This window comes from Taeniopygia guttata, chromosome 13 (genome assembly GCF_048771995.1).
Source record: "Taeniopygia guttata chromosome 13, bTaeGut7.mat, whole genome shotgun sequence".
Classification (NCBI taxonomy): Eukaryota; Metazoa; Chordata; class Aves; order Passeriformes; family Estrildidae; genus Taeniopygia; species Taeniopygia guttata.
The window spans coordinates 8,527,594-8,550,155 of NC_133038.1; the positions used below are offsets into that span (position 1 = coordinate 8,527,594).

General features: G+C 46.3%; 1 protein-coding gene and 1 long non-coding RNA gene across 4 annotated transcripts in view; both read right to left on the reverse strand.

Moving 5' to 3' along the window:
* CPEB4 (cytoplasmic polyadenylation element binding protein 4) overlaps positions 1-3,250 on the reverse strand; it is a 38,172-nt gene extending 34,922 nt beyond the window's left edge. For both annotated transcript variants that reach the window (XM_012574979.5, XM_002196280.7), the window contains exon 1: positions 430-3,250. In XM_012574979.5, the coding sequence (XP_012430433.1) occupies positions 430-1,551 (1,122 nt within the window). In that variant the 5' untranslated portion in view covers positions 1,552-3,250. The remainder of the gene's footprint in view (positions 1-429) is intronic.
* Positions 3,251-4,021: 771 nt separating this feature from the next.
* On the reverse strand, positions 4,022-20,723 carry LOC121470688 (uncharacterized). 2 transcript variants are annotated; one of them, XR_012058177.1, is made up of 5 exons: positions 20,244-20,723; positions 17,200-17,274; positions 8,928-13,479; positions 7,572-7,647; positions 4,022-6,473 (listed from the first exon to the last, which is right to left on the reverse strand). It is a non-coding gene; the product is annotated as an uncharacterized lncRNA (long non-coding RNA). The 2 variants fall into 2 exon arrangements; XR_012058178.1 differs by having other exon boundaries at positions 4,022-6,523.
* Positions 20,724-22,562: the final 1,839 nt, after the last annotated feature.

Consider the following 22,562-nt stretch of genomic DNA (forward strand, 5'->3'; position numbering starts at 1 on the left):
TACTGTAAAACCAAATAAAATCAGTCCATACTTTTTCTCAGATGTGGTACATTGCTGAATGCCTTCAAAGGCCTCAGATCTCTCATACTCCACCAGGTACTTTTTTTGCCTTTTTCCTCTTTGTTGAAATACTTGTCAGTGAATTTTTCCATTGGCTATTTCTGTCTGTGTGTAAGTATTAAGCTGAAGCAAAGTGGCCAATACAGATGGCTAGTGCGCAATAGGTATTTATGACCATCACTGTTAAAAAAACCCCCATGAATCACAGCTTGGAGGATCATTCCCACTATGACATTTTGAGTTAGCCATATGGTTTTTTTCAGTTGCAAGCACAGAAATCCCACAACCAGGGCATATTAATGCTCTTTAGGGAGGTTTGTTGTTTTTTTTTTTTTTTTTTGTCTTATGGATACAACAGAGTGCGCTCACCTGAAAAGGAAAAATGTTGTCAGCTCTGTTCAAGCTGTCATCCATCCAGGATTTGGGAGCGAAGGCCGAGCTGGGTCGTGCATACTTCTGCAGCTGGATATGATTACTTGCAAAATTCTTCTTTAAGGGCGAGATGGAGTTCAAGGGGGTGATCCCTCCGTTCAGTCCCCGGCGGTGGTCTCGGCCCTGGGACCCTCCCCAGCCGCCGTATCCGCCGCCGCCGGGGCTCCAGGAGGACGGGGTGGGCGAGGGGCTTTGGTAGCTGCTCCACGGAGAAGGTGGCTTGTTAAGATTGTTGGCCAAATGAGGCAACTGATTAAAAGCAGCATTTCTGTGTGTGAATGGAGGTGGGTGAGGACTTGCAGGAGACCTCCTCTGTTGCTGATGCTGATTGTGATGATGCTGGAAATGGGGGTGATGAGGGTGGTGCTGAGAGAGGGGTCCGATCTGGGGGGAAAAGCTACCACCAAAGCCAGGGCTGACGTGATGTGGGAAATTCTGAAACAGCAGAGCACCATTATTAGCTGAGGCAGTAGGGACCCCTCCCTGGTGGAAAAAACTTGCATCTTCATTGATTATTGTAGAAGAAGAAGGAGCAATAGCTGCAGACCAGTTACTAAAACCAGTCAGAGAAGATGCGGTGGATGTCAAGGGCTGCGTCGAAGTACCGAGCCCTGAAGCCTCTTGGTAATCAAATCCTGTTAAAACCGGCGATTCTAGTCTTATTTTCTCCTTTCCATTGCCATTCTCTGAAGAATTATCGCCCTGGTTCTCTTCAGTTTTAGTTTTCTCGGGTTCAGAGAGCATGCCTGCTTCCTGACTTTGGCCAGGGGAAAGCTGCTGTTTTTCTAGGGACTCCTGCTTTTCCTGTTGCTGAGTTTTAGATTTTTCTGACCCCAGAATCTCATCCTGAATATTATGGGCAGCTGGAGCAGGAAAGAGCCAAGCTGACCCAGCACTACTGCCATTGGCAGCTGTGTTATTATTTATAAAAGCAGCAGGGCTGGGGGTTGCATTTTGATGATGGTGTGGAGGCTGCAGATGTGGATGAAATCTGACTGGAAAAGCTGACTTATTTCCAGTGTTGTTTTGCACTAACACTCCAAACCCGTAATCCCCCATTTATTATATTTAGGGTTTGAATCCTCCCTGTAAGAACAAGTTGATGTTTAGTGTTTAGCTTGTCCTCTTGTGAGGCAAGATTAGCAAGTATCCTGGTTTTCCCTAGATATTCCAGTGTCTCCCTCCACGCTATTTATTTCAGATTTGGATAAAGATGTTTGCTTTTTTTGTTCTTTTTGCAAAAGATAGATCTTTTCAACTATTTCAATGTGTCAATTTGTGTCCGTTTCCTTCCTTTGGCCAGGAGGAAGGGAAAAATAAATCTTTGGTTCACAAAATAAGAGGTTTCCTTTTTCTAAAGGAAATGCACAGCAATGAGAGGATAAGCTTCTGGGAAATAAGGATAAAGAGATTCTAACTATCCTGTTTTTTTCCTCCTCAGCAGCCTTGACTCGCCCATAAATGAGTTAAGAGGGAAGAAAAAAAAAATACAATGACGTCTGGTCCCTCAACCCCTTGGCAGCAAAAAATAGATTTAAATCTGGAATAATTTAATACATCTCTATAATCTAATATATATTTGTGTCCTGTTCAAAAAGAGTCTTTGCTGTGGACAAGGGAAAAATTTACCTCAGGATCTCAGCATTCAGAAGGGTGAAATGGGGGAGTGAGTTGCAGAAGAGGCTTTATCCCGTGCTGCTGGGTTTAACCTATTATATTTAGCAATAATATACACCGTGTGTGTGCGTGTGTGGTTGTTTAAAGGGGTGAGATCTTATCTCAGGAAATCAGTATTCTCTGTGTGTTGGGTGGGGAGTGAGTTGTGCAGAAGGGTGGATTCTTGATGCTGCTCCTTCTGGGCTGGGTTTCTGAGCTCGCCAGACTCGCTTCTTATTTATGATCCAATATTTGCGTGTCCTTCATATGAGTCCTGACTGTCCGAGGAGGAAGGTTTTCATCTCAGAAAATCAGCGTTCGGGAAAGGGAAGGGAGGGGACAGCGAGTTGTGCAGGAGGAAGGGGAAGGAGGTTTTTTCTCGCTCTCCGCTGCCGGGAGGGTGTTTTGCGGTGCGGGGCTCGCCTCCTTCCCCGGGAATCGCGGCTCCCGCAGCCCAGCGAGCCCCCGGAACGCGCTCCCTCCTCAGGCGCTCGGCATCCAGCGGGGCCGGGCTGTGGGTGCCCCGCGCGTCCCCCGCCCTCGCTCGAGCCGGGCAAGGCAGGAGGGGTTTTACCTCAGCAGCGCAGCAGCCTCCGGCACGGAGGGGAAGGCGCGGCCGGCCGGGCTCCTCTCTCCCCCATGGAAGGTGTTTCGGCGGCTCTCCCGGCGGGCTCGGGGCAGGCTCTGGCTCGGGGCGCAGCGCTCGGAGCTCCGGCGGCGGCTCGGGGCGCTCCCTGCCCTGCGGCGGCTCGGCTGGGCTGCGGCCGGGCCGTGCCCCTCATGTACCGGCCGCACCGGGGGGGGACGGGGGGATCTCCGCCGGCTCGATGCTGCGGGGAGCTGGAAGGACGAGCCGATCGACAGCTTTCGGTAGCCGGCGACGTGTCCCCGGCGCGCAGCCCCCGCTGCTGCCGCCGCCTCGTTTTGCGTATTTTTTTTTTTTTCTGCCGCCTTCCCCGCCCCCCACCCCCCCGGCGGCCGCCGCAGCCGGTGCCTCCTCGCTGGTCCCCGCGCGGCCGCTGCCCAGCCCGTGCCGCCCGGACCGAGCGGCCGCACCAAATGACAACCAGCTGGCGGGGGCCGCGCGGCGCTTCCGGGGCGGTGGCGGCCGCGCCCCCGGCCCGCCCCCGCCACCGGCTCCGGCTCCGCCCGGCGCCGCGCCGCCATCTTTGGTGCGGGCAGGGACTCCCCAGGTCGGGGTGGCCACCCCGGGGATGGGCGCGCACCGCCGCCATCTTAGGTGTGGGCGGGAGGTCAGGCGGATGCGGGCGGCGCCGCCATCTTGGAGTGAGGAGCGCGGCGCCCGCCATGTTTGTGCAGGGCAGGGCGGCCGCTGTCGCTGTCGGTGCGCGGTGTCACGGGCAGCGGTCCTGCTCCGCAGCGACTTAAAGAGCTTCTCATTGCACCCCCTGCCATGGCGGGGACATCTAACACTGTCCCAGCGTGCGCCAAGCACCGTCCAACCCGGCCTTGGACGCTTCAGGGATGGGGCAGCCGCAGCTGCTCTGGGCACCCTGTGCCAGGGCCTCACCGCCCTCACAGAGAAGAATTTCATCCATACCTACAACCTAAGTAGTCCAAGAGCAAGCAGCAGAAAGTCTGTCTACTACATACTTTTGGGGATGGGCGCTAGTTTTGCGCGCTGACAGATTACAGCGCGCAAATCAAAACATAGTTCAAAAATTAATATCAAAATATAGTGACATTAAAATAACTCTATGTAGGTACCATTTGAAAAAGCAAGTTGAAAAGGAAATACTCAGAGAAATTTCCTCAAAAGTTTTCTTTTAGTAGAGGGCTGTCCTCTTATTTGCTCCAAGACTCCTTCTCAGACCCATGACTGTCATTTGGACGATACTTTTACCAAACCAGGTATTTCCCAACAATTTTATTAAATAAAACCTTTTCTTCACAATCACAGGCACTTTGTTTCTATATGTGAAAATGGCCTTGTTTACATATGGTGAAAACATCATTGTGAAAATGTAATGACTGGGTTATAATTTCCCCTTTTGTTTACTGTCTGCAACATCTGTGAGCTCATCTGATACTAAGCATTATTTTCCTCTGCATTTTTCTAGTCATAATGTTGTTACCATCATCTTACAGCTTAGGGTTAACAGGCACTTCTGTCCTGGACCTGGCTCCAGCAGCAGATTGCTATTCCACAAATAGTTTGGGAAAGACTGAGTATACATCCTTAATTTAATTTCAGGCACACCCTTGCAGTGCATTAGGGTAGACGCAGATGGACTGGAGTGATACGACCAGAATTTCTAAAATCTGACTTTAATCACTTTGCCTGACAAACATCATTTGCTCAAACCATGGGAGGTTCCACAAGGGCCAGTGCTGGGATGGTTCAGCTGCCCAGCAGGATTCGTGGCTGTTTATTCAACCTCTTTGACCAAAAATGCTTGACCAATATGCAGGGATTGCAGGTATTATTTACCAAGAAGAATAAATTACTGAAGAAAGTCAGGGTTGTATAGAAATAAGTGGATTTAACCACATGTGAGGAAATTCTCACTTTGGTGGCTGGATGATGTACAGAGAGTCTCAAAGAATACAGAGGACAACAGTGTCACAGAATCACAGATGGTTTGTATTGGAAGAGACCTTAAAGATTATCCAGTTCCAACCCCTCCCATGGCAGGGACACCTTCCACTAGACCAGGTTGCTCCAGTGTTTTAAATCACTCAAGCTGTAAGCTCAAATCCCTGTAGAGTCAAATTAACCCCTTTACCACACAGATTTTGCCATAGCTTATGCCATGACCTAACTTTTGGATGAAATTTGAAACATAATATTCAAATAATTAGAAAACCTTCACCACAACAGAAAGTAGTCAAGACTTTTTAAATGAGAAGGAAATGGGAGAATTCTCTCAGTAGCATTTGCTCACACACAGTGGTGAGATCCATGCCCAGATTTGCTGCCACATCTGCCAAATCGGTCCCTGCAGCTCAGTCCTGATGTGTCCAACACTTTTCACCTGAAAGAGGTTTCAGTCTGAATGACACTTGAAGTACTTTAAATCATCACGGTACCTTTTGCTAATCACCATCAGCATCTAATGGATTCATTTCTGGAAGCACTTTAACTCTTCTGGGTTCCTTGGAGGAGAGGATTCCTCTGGCCACTCCAGCTGCCATCATTAGGCAGCTTTAGCTGATGACTGCCAGTGGCTCTGTGCTCTACCCAGGCTCCCCCCAGCATCAATCTCCAGGATCACAAACCCCTTAACAGCCTCTTCACTGCGAGACTAAACCCCAAGTGGGAACATACTGCTCTCCTCTGAGGATTAGGTTTCTTAGCCTGTTTTTATTCTGCCACTCTCGCTGTGAATGTCACATAATAAATGCTTGACTGTGACTCAGGTCACAGGAAAAACCAAGTGTGGCTGAACTGGTGTAGAGAAATCCATGTGCTTGCTTTTGCTTAGTCAGAAACAACCACAGAATTCACAGAGTAACCAGGTTGGAAGAGACTTTCAAGAGCATCAAGCTGAGGTGTTCAACCCAGCCCCAACACCTCAACTAAACCCTGGCACCACATCCAGTCTGTTTTTAAACACATCCAGGGATGGTGACTCCACCACCTCCCTGGGTCAGCCCAGGGAGATAAAGATAAAGAACTTTATCACTCTTTCTGTAAAAAACTTTTTCCTAATATCCAACCTATATGTCCCTTTGTGCAGCTTGAGACTTTGTCCTCTGGTTCTGTCACTGCTGGCTGGAGAAAGAGCCCAACCCCACCTGAGCACAGCCACCTTTCAGGGAGCTGTGGAGAGTGATAAGGTCACCCTGAGGTCTGTGGTTTGCTCAGCCTTTCAGTGCCCCACACCCAGTGAAACACAGCAGAGGGGAACATCTTCTGTTTTGTTAGGTGTGCTCAAAAGGCCGTGTGCCTCACAAGAGGTGGAATTTCTAATGATAATTTAGTAGGGTAAGCTCACAGATGAACTGAAGCTGAAAGCAAGTGGGATCCCCAGGAAGCAGCTCTGCAGCTCAGTCCCACGGCTCATCCTGGCAGAGCAGATGTGCCGTTTGTGATACGCTCCCAGTGTTATCAAATCAAGGTCCCATTGAGCGAAGAAGTGAAAGGACTTGCAGAGCTGAGAAGGAACTCCTTGTGAAAATGCCGTGCCAGCAACCCTCTCTTTTTGAAATCAAAGCACTGCCAGCTCTCAGGCACCTGCTGGTTGCAGCTGTCACGGTGTCATCCGGAGGGAAAGGTGAGCCCTCGGTGACTCAACACCCGAACATCAAACGCTGACACTGCTCACGCTGCAGAAACATCAGATTGCTGCATCTATTTCACACTGTTGGTGGGGAAACACAGAATTCAAGTCTCATTTAAGTCATCTTCTGCCTTAGAAGAAAAGGAGCAGAAAAAAGATAAGAATCTCTTTTCTAGAGGCAAAATTATCAGCTGTTCCTTATGTTTCAAAAACCGCAACTGATGTTTTCTTTCTATTAGGATGTTCAGATCTCCAGTTTTATACTGTATCTTGTCCACCCAATAGCATATTAACACAATTTAGTAAATCAAATTTAAAGTCAAAATTAATCCTATACTTACTGCACAAGGATTTTAGGAAGGGTTCAGTGGGATATATTAAAATTCAAAGGGATTGTTTATGGGGTTGTTAGTCATTCAGATGTTCCTCCACATTCCTTTAGGTCTGGTGTATCATAGAAGACACAGGACTTGCTCACATTCAATGGTAATAAAAGCAGTCAACAGACCTGAAAAGCTGCATCAACATTTTATCCTACACAATTGCTCCAGGAAGGCTGAACTAAAAACCCCAGGCAAGCTGTCAGTAGCTAATATTAGCCTACACGTACAGAAAATTTTTTAATTCCAGAGCAATTTCCAAAGACTGCAGAAAATGTTCTCTAGACTGCAGAGAAAACCCAGCAGTTCATTTTTGTGCTGATGCAGCTGCAACTGCTGTTTGCTAGATCCTATCTCAGCTTGGTCATTGCAGTATCAAAGTATGATTTTATAAACCTTTTAACTCTTGTGTAAAGCACATTATACATGCTAATGACTTCATTTGACTAAGCTGGCTTCGTCATTTTGCTGCAGCTGGGTGAATGTACTATATATTGATATACCCTCATATGTTAAGCAACCCTTTAATGGAATACATTGCCTTGGAGTCTTTAGTTTTTATGAAAAAAATCCTTATCACTGCCCAGAGAACTATTCTGTGTGCCGTAATTATGTAATATTAATGAACAGTATTACATACAACTATTTTCTAGCCCTATTCTTTGTATGGTATGTGCTTTAGAATGACCTGACACTGCAAAAATGCCTTTAGCTTCCATGGCTCATGTAAAATACAATAAATACATAAATAATTGAGAAGAGAAAATAGGTAGTGTTGCAAAGGCTGTGGTGTTCTTACCACTGCACTTCAAAATCCGTCGATGTGACCTTTGCAAATGTGCTTTTCTTCTTTCATTTAAGAATTCTTCCTTGAGCTGGACAAAAAAAAAAAAAAAAAAAAAATTCCACACAGGCACAGAGTTTCAAATTTGAAAACTCACTTTGTAATCTTATTTCTGAAATTGTAGAAGAAAAGAAGCACCCAGGGGATGATCCAGAACAGCATGTCCAGGGACCCCACCAAAGGCACCTGGAAAGCAATGGCCATCCAGTGAATTCCATGGGAAAAAAGCTGTTTAGCCCATGGACACTAAGTTTCTCAATCTCTTGGGAGTTGGAAGTTTTTTTCCCCCACTTCTCAAATAAATAACTGCTTATTTAATTCCTCTTAATAAAGGAGGAATGCGGGGCTGTGTCACGGGCCGATTAGCAAAATACGGGGCTTGCAAAGTATGCTGGTGCCAAGTATAATTTTTACTGCAACTCAGTGACACCTTCATTTCTCAAAGTAAGATCTCATAGCCTGCTCATTTACAAAGTGGGCTAGTGCCTTTGGGTATTTGGGAAGGACAAAAAGACAAATTGAAAAGCATCAAATCATTTAATTTCAAAGTGCATTAAGCTCACGCCTTCCAATTTTCTGACTAAAATGTTCGTTGGCTTTTTCCAAAGAGGTTTATATTCAGGGCACAGAAATAGTTTGTGGATTTTAGATTCCTGAAATACTTAACAATGTTATTCAGGGGGAAAAAAAACACAGGCTTCTTGTCCTAAAAACCCCAGATTCACGTGCAAAGTGTTAATGAACCCAAGTGAAGGCTTAAGAATAAAAATAGCATAACCCTCCCTTCCCCCCAAATGGTAGCTAATCAAACATTTTCTGGAACAGAATTTCTGACTAGTCTGGTATACAATAATGTAAAAAGGCAAAAAGAACAATATTAGGAGTCCAATTCAGAGAGACCAAACTGAGGTTGGCCTTGTTTTCCACCTGGGAGCCAGAGTACCTCCAGCCCCTGGATCTCCTGGCTCCTTTTGGAGCATTGCTTGCTGGAATCTGTAGTCTCCAGGCTGCATCTCCATTATTAAACAGGAGAGCAGTGGTAATCTGCTCCATTTTAGGCAAATTAAGTGCAGCTCTTTGGCTCCTGGCACATTCCCAATGCGGCCCTGAGATGAGCATAATTCCACAAAATCCATAAGATTCAGAGCCCATGGCTGCCACTGTTCCCCCTTCCTGTGCCTTGCAGGTAATGGGAAGTATTTTGCTGGGGTCCTTGAAGGGGACAAAGATGAGTTTAATGAGTATTGAGTTTCTGTGTGCTGAGGGAAGCAGTTCAGGAGAGACTTCCAGTTTTCCCTTGGAGTTCCTTACCTGATGGGTTTCATGGCACATTTCTGCTGGCGAGGCAAGGGGGGCATGTTGCATATCCAGCGTTCCCCTCCTCGTGCCTTGCAGGGGGAACAGGGTGTGTTTCCTCAGAATAGAACGAACTCGTGCTTTCCAGTTTTTCCCCATGTTAGGAAATAGGTCCTGTCTCATTACTGGTGACAGCACATATTGGTAGGTCATAGAGCAAAGGGAGAGCCTTGCGTAGAACAGCTGGGGCCCAGAGCCAGAAATCTCATTAAAGTAAGCTGCTGCTATTTCCAGCCTGTAATAGAGCTTTGGAGCTTGATTATATTCAGTGAAAGCAGGTCATTACAAACACACTGCTTTTTGCATATTATCTAAATTGAAATAATAATATGTTCTCTCCTTTCATGTGCTATATTGATAAATCCCAACTTATGAATGAAACATGTTGATTAGTTAGTTAAAAATAATTAGTTCCGTATTATGCCTCCAAGTTTAAGGCTTGATTAGTGCAAACAAATAACTTTTCTTGATAATAAGTCATTTACAGAGTATTCTCTTAAGTGGAGCACACAGGCATAAAAATAATCTGCAGCAGTAAATTGTGTTATTTGTTCTCTCTTTTCTCTTTGACTTCAAATGTAACAGTACTTTTAGAACTTGAGAGACACAATATCTATATGCAGATTCTGATCTCAACAGCAACTGCTGCAGTTCTGCTCTGGCGTTATTTGATGGAGGTGGCAGAGCACCAGATAAGAATGAGGCCTATAAATGTTCTTTGATTCAGCCTTTCTGGCCACGTAGCCCTAAAAGAAGAATAATTATTTTTTCCAGTGACTGAGAATATCACTCTGCTATTAACTTGCATTTAAATATTCTGATATTTGCATCAGAAGTGAGCTAATGAGTGGGTTTCCTGAGCAGTGGAAATTCTTTTGAAGGAAAACAAAACCCTGCATAAACATTTTTTTCTAGTCATCAGTTCACTGAAGCCAGCACTATTCAACAATGTTCAAAAAGCTTAAACCCCTTCCTGAATATGAACATTTTTCTGAACCAAGGCTTAGGGCCATCATAAAGTCAATTTTTTTTTAGCTCCCCATAGGGATTTTCTCACATAGGCCAAAGATGGGTCCAAAACTGTGCACAGGAGACATCCCTTAAAGAAAGTCTCTACCTTGATAGGATTATGGGATAAATACTGCAATAAAATTAGATAACATCCTCATAAAAAGCCTTGACTCTGTTGATACTGCTGTCTGTGCTGCTGCTCCCACCTACAGAGCCTCTCTGATGGAAAGTTATGGCTCTCAATTATCCCTGTGAAAATCCAGCCCTATTTTGGGAGTGCTCATAACTTTGAGCAGTCATGGAGGTGTGGGAGTTTGACAGCGTTGTTGGAGAATAACAGCCTTCGTGTTGAGGCGCTGAGGCATGACGAGCCCGCGGCAGGCAAATAATGCTCCTCTCTGGAGCACTTCTGTAAAACTCTTCCCTTCCTGGCTGACAGGAAAACTTGCAAAGCCTGGGAAGAGGACCAGACCTGAGCTTCCAGGCTGCCAGGAAGGGAATTAACCCAATGGCAGCAGTTGTGGTCTCAGCAGATGACAAGACCGCCGGTTTTCCGACTCCACGGAATCACCAGAGAGCTGTGAGGTGGAAAAGGCTAAATCTCTACTCTTTTGTGAAAGAACTGAGGTGACTTACTGGTTAAAAACTCCTCAGTCCTCCCCAGTCCTCTCAGAGGGCACTTACTGAGAAATGGTAATGGTTTACAGTCTCAGAGTGCTTTTAGAGCACTCAGTGTCAGAAAAAATGGCATTAACCCACTCCCCTCCCCATACTCTGGACCTGTTTCTCAATGCTAATCAGGAGTCATTTCACTGAAGTGAAGAGAGTTATACAAGACCTGTGTGAAAGTGGAATCAAATCCATGTATCATACATTTAAGATTCCTGGCAAAATATGCTCTATTTACTTGAGGAAATTAAAACATTTCAGAGTATGGATGATTTAAGGGCTATGTTCTTCTTAGAAATTAGAACAGTACCTCATGTAATCAATAAATGTATAAAACTGCCTGAAATGCAAGCATTGAAGAGGTCAGGAGTGGAAAAAACACAGCTGAAATCACTTTGCATGACATACTGGAAAAGCAACATTATTTTTACCAACAGCACAAGGAAGCCATTGCAAATGGCAAGAAACTGATTGAATGGTATGGCAAAGACCATTTGTTTGATAAAGTCAATTTTGCCACTTCTATAGCAACTAAAACACAAAATTAGATTGTTCAGGGAATCACCTTGGTACTAACCTCCTTTGAACTTCAAGAAATTTGGGGAAAAAAGCCCTTGGGTTGGGCCCATCTGTGTGGAAACAGCACGCTGCATTCCCACCACACCAGCAGAGTTATTTTCACATCAGATCACAAGCACAAGGCAGGGTGGGCTGTATTCTCTCCTCCATGGCCTGGAATAGAAATTACTTCTTTCCACACAAAGCCTTTGCAGTGTCTTCCACAAGAAGTGGCTCCATTAAGACCAGCAAAAGTGCTGATTTCACAGAAGAGATGAAAGATGCTGCAAATCCTCCAGGAGAGCTCCAGGACAGAAATGGGCTCTTAAATGTGTGGAGAGTCATTCAGCTCCCCACCCTCGAATCTGAAAGAGCTGCTTGAGGAGGTTTTGTGGAAGCACAGAATATCCTGAGCTGCAAGGGATTCCCAAAGATCATCCCAGGGATCTCCTGGCCCTGCACAGACCCCCCAATAATCCCACCCTGGCATCCCTGGAGCGGTGTCCAAACCCTCCTGGAGCTCTTCAGCCTCAGGGCTGTGCCCATCCCTGGGGATCTGGGCAGTGCCAGCACCCCATGGGGGAAGAACCTTTCCCAAAATCCAACTTGAGCCTCCCCTGACACAGCTCCAGCCCTTCCCTGGGTCCTGTCCCTGTCACAGGAGCAGAGATCAGTGCTGTTCCTGCTCTGCCCCTCGGAAAAAAAGTTGCAGGTTTGATGAAACTTGGAGGTAAATAAGAAATGGAAGGAAATATCCTGGACTTTGAAAGCACAAATCAGCAGCACGTACAGATCACTGTATCAGCTCCTGGGCTGCTGCAGGAGTAGAAGGAGTTTGCTGGAAAGAGGAACAAACCCTCCTGTTTGCTGCCCCTTCCCCCTGTGTTACAATACACCAAGGCTTGTGATGTTTGGCCAAAGAATGGTGAAACCCAGGAGTGACTCTGGACATCACTTGCTGGTGATCCTGAGTCACTGGCTCATGCTGAAATCAGACCTGCAGTCAGATGTGGGGTGTGCAATGGGGACTTTGCCATCAGAGCTTTATGCCTGAATTTTGCATCACAAATGCTCCTGAAGGCATTAAAAGACATTTCAGTGAACGTCCAGTGAGGGGAATCAACCCCTGCAGAGCCAGGCTCAGTTTTGAATGGCTTGGGTTTTTTGGCTTGTCACATCTTCCCAGTCTCCAAACCTTTGTATTGCAACGTGGTGTGCCGTAAATATCGGTAATGGAAGGGATTACATCAGCCACCCTCGTGCTGCCAACCTCAATATTAAACTCTGCAGCAGCAAGGAGCCCTGCCCAGAGGACTATGACAACTATTCAGCTCCATTTATATTACAATACAAAGTACAGAATAAACCCACAGCATTTCTGGCAACTGATACTACGTGTCAGATAAGAATGGCACAGGGGAGAACAATGCCAGAGCACTGAAGTTCCTTCTTAGATTAAGAGCTGAGGATATTCGATATGTGCCCTTCCAGAATGTGCTGTAGGTCAGGCTTTTTTTTTTTTTAATTTTGATTTTTTAAATAGTAAACCCCCACTACCTAAGCAAAAGCAAAATATAGTTTCCTATTTCTACACCCACTGACTCTATTCACGGTTGGCTGCAACAAGGGAAAGAGAGGGATCTGGTTGGATTTTAATGTATTTTCACCTCATTTCAGATACTCAAAAGACATTGGTTTAAATGCTTAAAAATATGTTTGATGTTTCCTGGCAGTTTCTCTTCGCTCATTCAGCTGCACATTGACTGTACTGCCCTCAGTGTAATTTCAAGTTTGCTTGAGGTTGTTTGGGCCAAATAAAATCCCATTCTTATGAGCTAAGCCAACATTAATTTCCAGGGAGTTTGACCAGAACTACTGTCCCCCTATTAGATTGTTCATCAGAACTTTTTCTTTTCCAGTCCTCATCGAGAATATTCTTGGGAGAGACTGCTCAAAGATTTAGGTAGCAAGTGTGAAATAATTAGGCTCAGTGGAACACAGGGTTCTAAAGAGTGGAAGGCATGATTCAGCATTTCATCTTTTCAGTTTTAATGATTTGTTGTTTGGTTTTTTGCAGATCTTCAAGAGAAAAACTGGACTGACTTCTCTGCGTGGGACTTAAGAGATCCTGGAACTGGAAAGATAAAGGAGTTGGCAAGAACTTGCTTTATCCACCATGCTGCTCTCTGACTGCTGCTGGCCCCACAGAGATGGCTTCATTCCATCAGTATTTATTGCATATAATTTGCAAAAAGCTCGCTGAGATGCTCTGAAAGACACAAAAAAACCCAGAAAATATGAATGCTCAAAAAATGGCGTTGTCTGCTGTAGGAATATGGAACCAGATCCCTGGGTCTTGTGCCTTTATTTCAGTGAAGGAGCTGGGCTATTGTTTCTATTTAAAATTGGTTGCCATGGTGGTTTCATCCGGGCTTTTGCCCTGATGAAAATTGTTTGCATCAGTGACGCGGCAGCGCTGGCAACCCAATGTTTGCATCTACCTCCAACAGAGCAGCAGCGGTGGAACTGGAACCTGGCACTTCACCTGTGCACCCCAAACAGGTTCCTTAAGCACCCAGTCACTCCTGGCTGCCACACCTGAGGGGAAGTGGCAGAGGCTGAGGAGCCTGCATCTCCTGAGGCTGCAGAGACCTCAGACAAAATGGAAATGCTGCTGTGAAAGCCCACAGCCAGGGGGATCTTTCCCCAGATGTGACCCTGGTGTGCTGTTTGGATATTGCTGGAATTTCTGGGACGTTTCAGCTCTCTCGTTTTGAAAGTGATGGGAAGCCCTGCCTGACATTCAGATCTGCTGATACAAGAGTCTCTCCCATTCTCTAATGAGCCTCAGCCATTAGCCTCCTTATGTCACAGGCAGCCAGTGATCCCATGAATTAGGTGAATGGCAGCCACCAGGACACTCGGAAATGTTTATGAACAATACAGGTTGAAAAAAGGAACTCTTTATATGCATTTATTTCAGGTGACAGTTCAACTTCTGGCCCAAACTCAAGGGTCCTCCAAAACTTCACTGTGCTTCCCACTTGCTGCTGGGCACATTCACAGGGATAAACCCAAGACAGTCTGAGATCTCAAGGAGATTTTTAGGCTTAAAGCTTTCTCTTTATTGAAAACAGGTCTTTTGGAATACTAAACCTCCTGCAAGGGACAGAGGGGGTTAATGCTCCTCCCTGCATTGTCTGTCAGCACTATACCATGCACAAAACAGCGGCAGATTTCCTAGCTGGGGCAGAGCTGGCTAAATTGATTTCGATCTGGAACATGAGTACCAGTCCCTTCTCTTCACCTTTCTTGGGAAATCCTCCTTGCCAGCAGATGTGGTGAGTGGGGGAGGAGGAACCCCAGAGCAGCTGTGAACAATGAACAAGGACCAAACGACCTCAGCAGGAAAGAGAAGCTGGCAGTGCCAAGGGCACGATGGCAGCTCCGCTGTGCAGAGCAGAGCGCCCGGGGTGCCAGCTCTGTATTCCTTCCTAGCCTGCAAATGGAACAGCCTGGCAGTCTGTCTGTCCAGCGTGGAGATTGTATTTCAGCTGATGTGCCTGCAGTGTCCACTCTGCTGAGCTGGAAGTGAAAGATGTGCTGAGTAAGAAATTATTAAAGGCCAGCAAGAGCCTCGTTGGCTTTTGGTGCTGTCGGTGCAAACTTTCTGGATAATGGAGCAGCTTTTCCAGGAACACAGTCAGGAGGGAGCAGGCTGTGTTAGCACCTCGCTGCTCCACTCAGCTGCTCCAGGAAGGGAGCTCTCCACAGAGGCAATGCTGTGCTGCTCCTTTATTCCAGAGGCTCAGGATGTCAGAGCTGAGGCACTGCTCCGTGTGATGCATCACCTCCCCCCCAACACGCTCGCAGGGTTAAAAGCATCCCAGGGACTATTTTAGTAGGGATTGGTCTGTCTGCAGCAGCCTGGAGCCCAAGGGGAACTTTGGGGGGAGAGCTGAGGGTCTTGTACCGTTCTGTGAACTTGCAGTGCTGACTTTTCCATTGGAAAGAGGAAAGCTGCAGGTTGGAGTTCACCCCATCACTACGACCAGGATTTAGTAAGAGTCAGATCAGAGCACCTGGATACTCCAACCAGGAGCTTAATATAAAACTGAGACACAGAAAGCTCCCTGTTAAAAGCTGGCACTCCAAGGATGGGAGAAGCCAGGTGACTTTGTGTTTGTACCCTGCTGCAGAAGACATCTTTCTCTTAAACGCTTTAAATAAATACACGACCCTAAAAAGGCCAACCTGTAATAAATGGAGAAAAATATCAGCATATGAGAGGAAAATATCAGAGGTTGCACTTGGTTAGGCCTCTCCTGGATGTACACTCTGAATGGTAAAAGCTGAGAGCTGTGCTCTCCTGGCAGCAGTTTTTGTGGGACAGATTTCATCCCTTACCATGGATCTTGTGGGTTACTCTGAAGGCATAAAGGGGGTAGGAACTGTGCTCTGCAAGGCTCTGCTACCCTGGCACACTTTGGGTAAGGCCCTGGCCCCTTCTCAAGCTCGGCCTTATCATTAGACTGCAATCAGGAGAGGCAAGAGAGATTTCTGCAGTAAATATTGTATCAGCAGTCTGGGCTGCTTCAAATGAGAGCAGCTCATAAGGAGCTACTAAATATAAAATCGTCCTCAGGGCAGCTCCAGTTTAAGCCAGGGCATGCCAGCCTCAGAGAAGCACTGAATCTCTAGGATGTAAATAAGAGAAAGGCAGGGTGAGGGGGATAATTAGAAGCTTACAATTGAAATTCTGAAAAATAAATGGAAGGTGTGCTGTGCAGAGGGAGAGGACAAAAAACCCCCAACCATCAGGAACACGAAATGTTCAATATCTGCAGTCCTAGTTTGGAATTTCAAGTGTCCTCTGCCACAGCTTCATGCATTGCTGCCTTACACAAATCATCCTACATACCGTGGTGGCTTCTCTACCTTGGAGGACCTTCCAGCTCATCCTAACCCTTCTCTCCCCTCCAGACCATTCCTTCCCTTGTGTTTGTACATAACCCACAACATATTGATGTCCCAAAAGCCTCCAGCAATAAGCAGAAATGCAATAATTGAATGTTTGAGCAGCAGAACTGAGTTTCCCATTGCTGCAGACTAAACTCCACCTCCTAAAAAGGCAGAAGATGTTCCCTGTGGTTTTCCTGCTCTGTGGATGGCAGATCTGGACCCAGTTTTATGCTTGCTCTGGGTGAAACGTGGTCTGATGGAGGTGCAAGGGAAGCAGATCCAAAACTCCCAAGACAGACACGGAATCTGCTGGGGTCAGGTTCCTGCTGGATGTTATTGAACTAGTTCAGATCCAAAACTAGATCTGAACTTTGCTGCTCTGACCTATATCTGAGGGAGATAAAAGCTGCTATCTATATCCTTGGGGCCATTTCTGAGCTGTATTGTGTTTCCAGGTTGTGTTACCCACAGCTGACTCTGCTGACTTCCTGCATCTGATTCATTCCTCACTTTTATCCACTTTTTTCAGAATACAGCTAATTCCAAAACATACAGAAATCAACAATTATCAGTAAATTTAATGAGTGGCAGCAGGACACCCTGACTGGCAGTTAATCCTACGAGCCAGACCATGCTGACAGGTTTCCAAATACCTCTGCTAAGCTTCAGTATTAACATAATTTTATATTTTGGAGGCAGGTCCTCTCTTGAAGGGCACTTGCATCATCCTCAGGGCTGGTGTCCTGGTGCTTTTTGAACACTCTCTATTCCAAAGCCATGTCTTCCAAATTCTCAAAATAGCTGGGCCTAGTGCACTGCATGTGATTAATTTTCATTCTGACAATAATCTTTTAATCACAGCATTAAAAGTATCAGCTTAAAAGGAAGGAGAAAAAAAAAAAAAGAAAACCCCCCAAACATATTCTACAGTACAACACTAGAAAGGAAAAGTAGCCACATCCCAATCTGTTACAGGCCTGTGGTTTTACCATGTCCTGCTGTATCAATTTTGATCTATCAGACTTACTTCTGTACACACATCTTCTAAATGGCTGTTTACCCCTGCAGCAGGTGCCTCTCAGTCTCTTATCCATGGCACCCTCTGAAAAACAAGCGAGGAAATGAAACAGGACACATCTGACTGGAGTGGAGGGCGATTAGGTGAGCTCCTAAACAGGAACTGGGAATTTAATCTGTCTTGGTATCAACTGTATTCAAACCTCTAAACATCTTTTACTACCCTGACCCAATTGACTTGGACACAGTTCGCCCAATAAATCTGTAGCAAAGCAATTCAAGTGTCCCCAGGTCATCTGCTGGCACCCAAAAGAACAAACTGAGGGTTTGGGATCCTAATACATGTTCTTCAGGACAGCAGAGGTGTTACATTTGACCTGCTGGGCCAGCAAAAAAACACTTCTTGTGCAACCTTGACTTAATTCTGGCAGCTTCCCTGAGGCTTCTCCTACTACTGTAAGCTGTGGGCTGAAATTCATCCAAGGCTCCGTAGCCAAACTCTTGCTCTTTGTGCAAAATGTGTTGCAACAGTCAAACCCTGCCGAGCCCCAGCAACTGGGCTGGGAATTGCAGCACTGGGTGTTGGGATTGGTGATGGATTTTGTTCCCTGTGCTGAAAACAGCAACACCAACCTGAAGAGCATGGAGCAGTTGTTGCTGGGAGGATTCTGAGCTGCTTTCTGAAGTTCTCCTCCAATAATGGGTTGCTTTGTTTGGATTTTTAAGCAATTTTGGGAGCTAAATACAGCTGGATCAGAATCACCATAAAAGGGAATTGGATTTGGTGACCCTCCATCTCCTGAGAGCAGTATTTTCTGGGCACAAAACAACTATTTGAATCTGTCTCTGAAAGATTCAAACATGAAAAAGAGGGGGTTTGGCACTATTTATTTGCACTAAGATTGGAGCTATCTCAGTCACACACACACAATATACACTTCTATCATCGTTAAAGCCACGGGTCTATATAAATATATTTACAGAGTATACAAACACACCTGGTTTTGCATTCAGGTGTGTGGTTTAGTTGTCAGAACACTCCTGAGAGAGCCATGCACAACCTAATCTTTCACAGTCCCTGGTCACCAAAAACATCCCATCCATTTACCTTTCTGAATGTCTCAATCACAACTCAGATTATTTGCCAACACATTACCCTAATTTTTAATCTGAGTTCCTCAGAAAGTCCCTTTCTATCCTTGTGGTTGGACAGTGGAACCTGAGGACTTCTCTGTTTCACAGACAGATTAAAAATAGATAAAAGTAGACCCAGCAGATTGGTTTGCTCAGGACCTTTGCTGAAAGGAAGGCACAAACTTCTCTGCTGCAGTCCAAATCTGGGGCTTTTACCCAATTAGTTTCTATATAGTCTCATGGGAGAAAAGTCATTGCCCTTTTCCCCCTTAAAACTCAATTGTTTCCTTATTGACAGCTTTTACAGCTGAGTTATGAATGTTATGAGCATGATGGCAAAAGGAGAGAAGATTGGATTGACTTTGGAGAAATACATAAATTTTAATAAAGCCAAGACACCCACTGGCAAGAGAGAATTGAGAAAGGCCATAAAAGTATGCACACACACAAGTGTTTAAATAATATCACCAAAAGCAGAGTTATCACTTAAAGCCCATGCTCTGTGACTGTGCACAAAGTCCCTTAGCACTGTGAAGAGAAGTTGACATCTTTCCTAGAGTCCAGCTAGTCTGAGAACCACTCATTTAAAGTAGATTTTTTAGCCCCACTGCCACAGTAAATCATCAGGATGAATGGAAAATGTGTTTAAACGTGGTAAACAGTGATGAATCACCAAATCTGCTGCCTGGCTGAGATGGATCACCCCTCACGTGGGATCTGCTCCTCCTGCCTCTGGCTGAGGTGCTGCTGATTCTCACTGAGAGTTCAATAAAACCACAGCTTTTCCCGAGTACCTTCAAGAGTAATTTGTATATTTGATTCATGTTTCAGGAGTGGAAAAATCATTAAGCCCATTAAAGGAATAATATTGAAAGGCACAGTGCAGGGAGGGGGAAAACTCAATGGCTGCAGCTGGGTTGGGAAGAGAGGGAGAAACCTGTGGGTTACCCTGCATAAAGCAGCACATTTTTAGTGTGGCTGAAGCATCTGCCTGTGCCAGAGCTGCTCTCACTGAGGACAGAGAGAAACGTTCATCAACAGCAACAAAAGACCTTGGAGCATCCCTCCCCAGCCCTTTATTTGCTGAGAGTGTAAGCCATGAATGATGAGAGCGCCGAGGGTTAAAGTGAAAATAAAAAATCACTCTCCAGGAAAACACACGAGGAAAGGGGCAGCTAAATCTCTGACAGATGAGAATGCTCTCGGGGTGTCAGCAACAGGAGTTCTGATTTACACTATCTGGAGGGAGAGATAAGGACTCCACAGCACAGCAGCATCTAATAAATGATGCCTGCAGCACAATAACGAGAGTGAGCTCTTCATTTTATTTATTTATTTCGCAGTTAATTTAGTGCTCCTGAAAGCCAGGGCTTTTTTTATACCTCTGGTCACTGACAGTACAGCCAAGTCCTCCCTCACTCACAGCTCTGTCAAAAGACACTTTATAAATAACTGGAGATGAGGATCTCCCCCCCATGACCTCTGGGATCCAGCACTTGAAAAGAAAGATGAGCAGCAGTGGCAGGCACAGCCCAGCCCTGCCCTGCAGATCTCCAGCCCTGCCTGCCTCAGACCTGGCTCCAAAGCAGCCACTGCATGTGGTGAGCACCTGATGCACAAAACCAGCAGCTCCCCTTGTCCATCTGATCTCATTCCCACTCTGGGTCTGCTGCGAGGGTTTGAAATGAAGGCACCAGACAAGACAATCAGATAAAAGTTAAGTTTAGAATAACAGCTCCTTCATTCTCGCCTCACACCCCACCCCAATGGGATAAAAACCAGCTGCTCATTTGGGGGACAAGTTAAAAAACCACTCAAACATCTGATTTAGGGTCGTTTCCCCTGCTTTGCAGCAAGGATTGCTGCGTGGCAATGATTTCAGTGCACTTGTTCAGAGCAAGAGATGTTGCAAACACCTACTTTGTTTTTGCTGCTGCTTCCATGTTCCTCACTCCCTGCAGTCTGTCCCTGGCTCATTAGTCATGTTGGGGCAATGATAAGGTGGAGAATGATTACATAGTTGGCTCGGATTTTTCCCTTCCCAGTACAGAGTGTGCTTGGATCCCTCCTGGGTGGAGACTGACCTGAATGCCTTCTTTAAACCATGCACATGCAAGCCTGTAGTGTAATGATTTCCACTTTGGTTATGTACCTGTTCCTGTTCCCGTTCCCAGGGCCCTGCTTTCCAAACAGGATGGTCCTGATTCAGGCCCTGTTGTTGGCTTTGCTGATTTGAGTGAAAAGGCTGCAGATCCACATTGAAACAACTCAGCTTTTCTCAGCTGTCTTTAGAAAAATCTTTATTCTGTGCATTCCTCACCTATTATTATGTGTAGTGAATTCATGAGTGAGTGTGTTGTGACAGTCCCCTGAGGAATATTGCCTCTGGGAATAACTTTCTGAGCTCTTCACAAAGTGTTTTGTGAGTGACTGCCTTAGGAGATGCTCACTGGGAAGGTTCTGGGTTTGTCTCTCTGTCTTTTATTAGGACAGGAGTGGGTTTTACCCACTCAGTACAGGTAACTACTACCCTGAGACAGGTCAGGGCTCACTTCACTGGGTGACAGCACAGGACAACTGTCCTCAGAGACCAAGAATCCAAGGATGTGCTCAATCCTTCCTCCCAGACCTTCTCTCCTTGTGTGTTTTTATTATGCAGAAGGCACTAATGTCCCTTCTTCACCAGTCCGAGCCTCAGCCGCCTCCTTGTCTCAGTCTTTGACTCAGCATTAGGTGGAATCTGCATCACTTCTCCTGCCACATGTTCCATTTCAGCCTTCCCTCTCTTCCCACCTGCCAGGAGGAGCCCAAACACAAACTGCCTGCTGACTTGCCTGTAGCCAACCCCTCCTTTGTGCCCCAGTGCTGGAATTACCTGTTCAAAGCCACCCGAGCGTTCCTCCTGTTGCTCCACAGCCTCCCACTGCTGCTGCCCTCCCATCCAGGCATTCTGCATGCAGTGCTGATGGAAAAGCAGGTGGAAGATGCAGGGTGAGGACAGGGGGTTGCAGAGGAAGCTTTGGGCAGTGAAACCCAGCTCTGCTGGCAGCAGGGGCTGCCTCAGCGCTGCCAGGGCACCACTGCTGCTGCCCCGAGCTCTGCACCCCCTGAGCTCTCCCTGCTCTGCTGGTTCCCAGCTCCCACAGCTGTCCAAACACTTCTGCCAGGGAAAGCAGAGCTCTCCCCCACCTGCCTCTGGCCCTGCCCACGCAGCTTTCATGCCTTAGTCCTTGCCTGGAGCCTCTCCTGCTGCTTTGCACCTGATTCCTGCCCTGCTCTGCCCCAGCCTGGCAAGGGCTGCCCCACTCGGGTCTGTGTCCACTTCTGACACCTTGGTGTCATCTGTGGACGTGGCAGTGCCACAGAGAAGCAGCTCCACTTGGCCTGCTCTCCACCACCTGTGTTTCTTTTCCACATCAACTTCAGTGCCCCCAAACTCTCACACTGTTGCCCAAACAGCAGGGAAGGTCTGAGCCCTGCAGACTAAGTGGGGAACCCACTTGCTGCTGGGGCATCCATCCATTCCACTGAAATATATAAAAAACAAGGAAATAACATATTCTAGGCATTAAATCAGCCAGCCAAAGTCATCATCAACTTATTCTGCTTTTAAGTCCCTTAGTGATAAAAGGAACCTCGACAAGAGATGCTTCACAGCTGCTTTGGGATTTAGATTAATCTAATTTGGGGGTTTGGGCACCTACACATCTTAGGCTGCACTGAAAATCCCAAGCTAAACTATCTTTTATGTGGGAGAAGATGCTGCTTCCCAAAGCAAAGGGAACTGCTTGCCTTGAAGCCAGAATCCACAAAGTCAAAAAGGCTGGAGGGGACCGGAGGAGAAGGAGGGGAGGCACATTCCCAGTGGAAAATGCTATTGATCCTTTGCCCTAACAGCACTAGCCAGTAATGCTGCAACATGAACTAACCTGCCCACCAAAGCAAAGCGCTCAGCAATTTGTAAAAATCCCCTCCAGAATGTAAAGAACAAGACCACAAATGCTATTTAAGGTTTGCAGGTTTCCTTGGGCAATGAAAGAAGCAGAAGCCTGATTAATCTCTGATTTGTTCCCCTGCAGGAGAACAAACACATCCCCTGTGCTCACACACAGCTCGCTGCTGTTGGGTTTGTCAGTGCACAGGGAGGACGTGCAGAGAGAGGGGGAGAGGGAGGAAAACATTTTTTCCTACCACGAGGAACATTCCCTCAGCTGAAGGCACAGTTCTCCCATCCTGGGC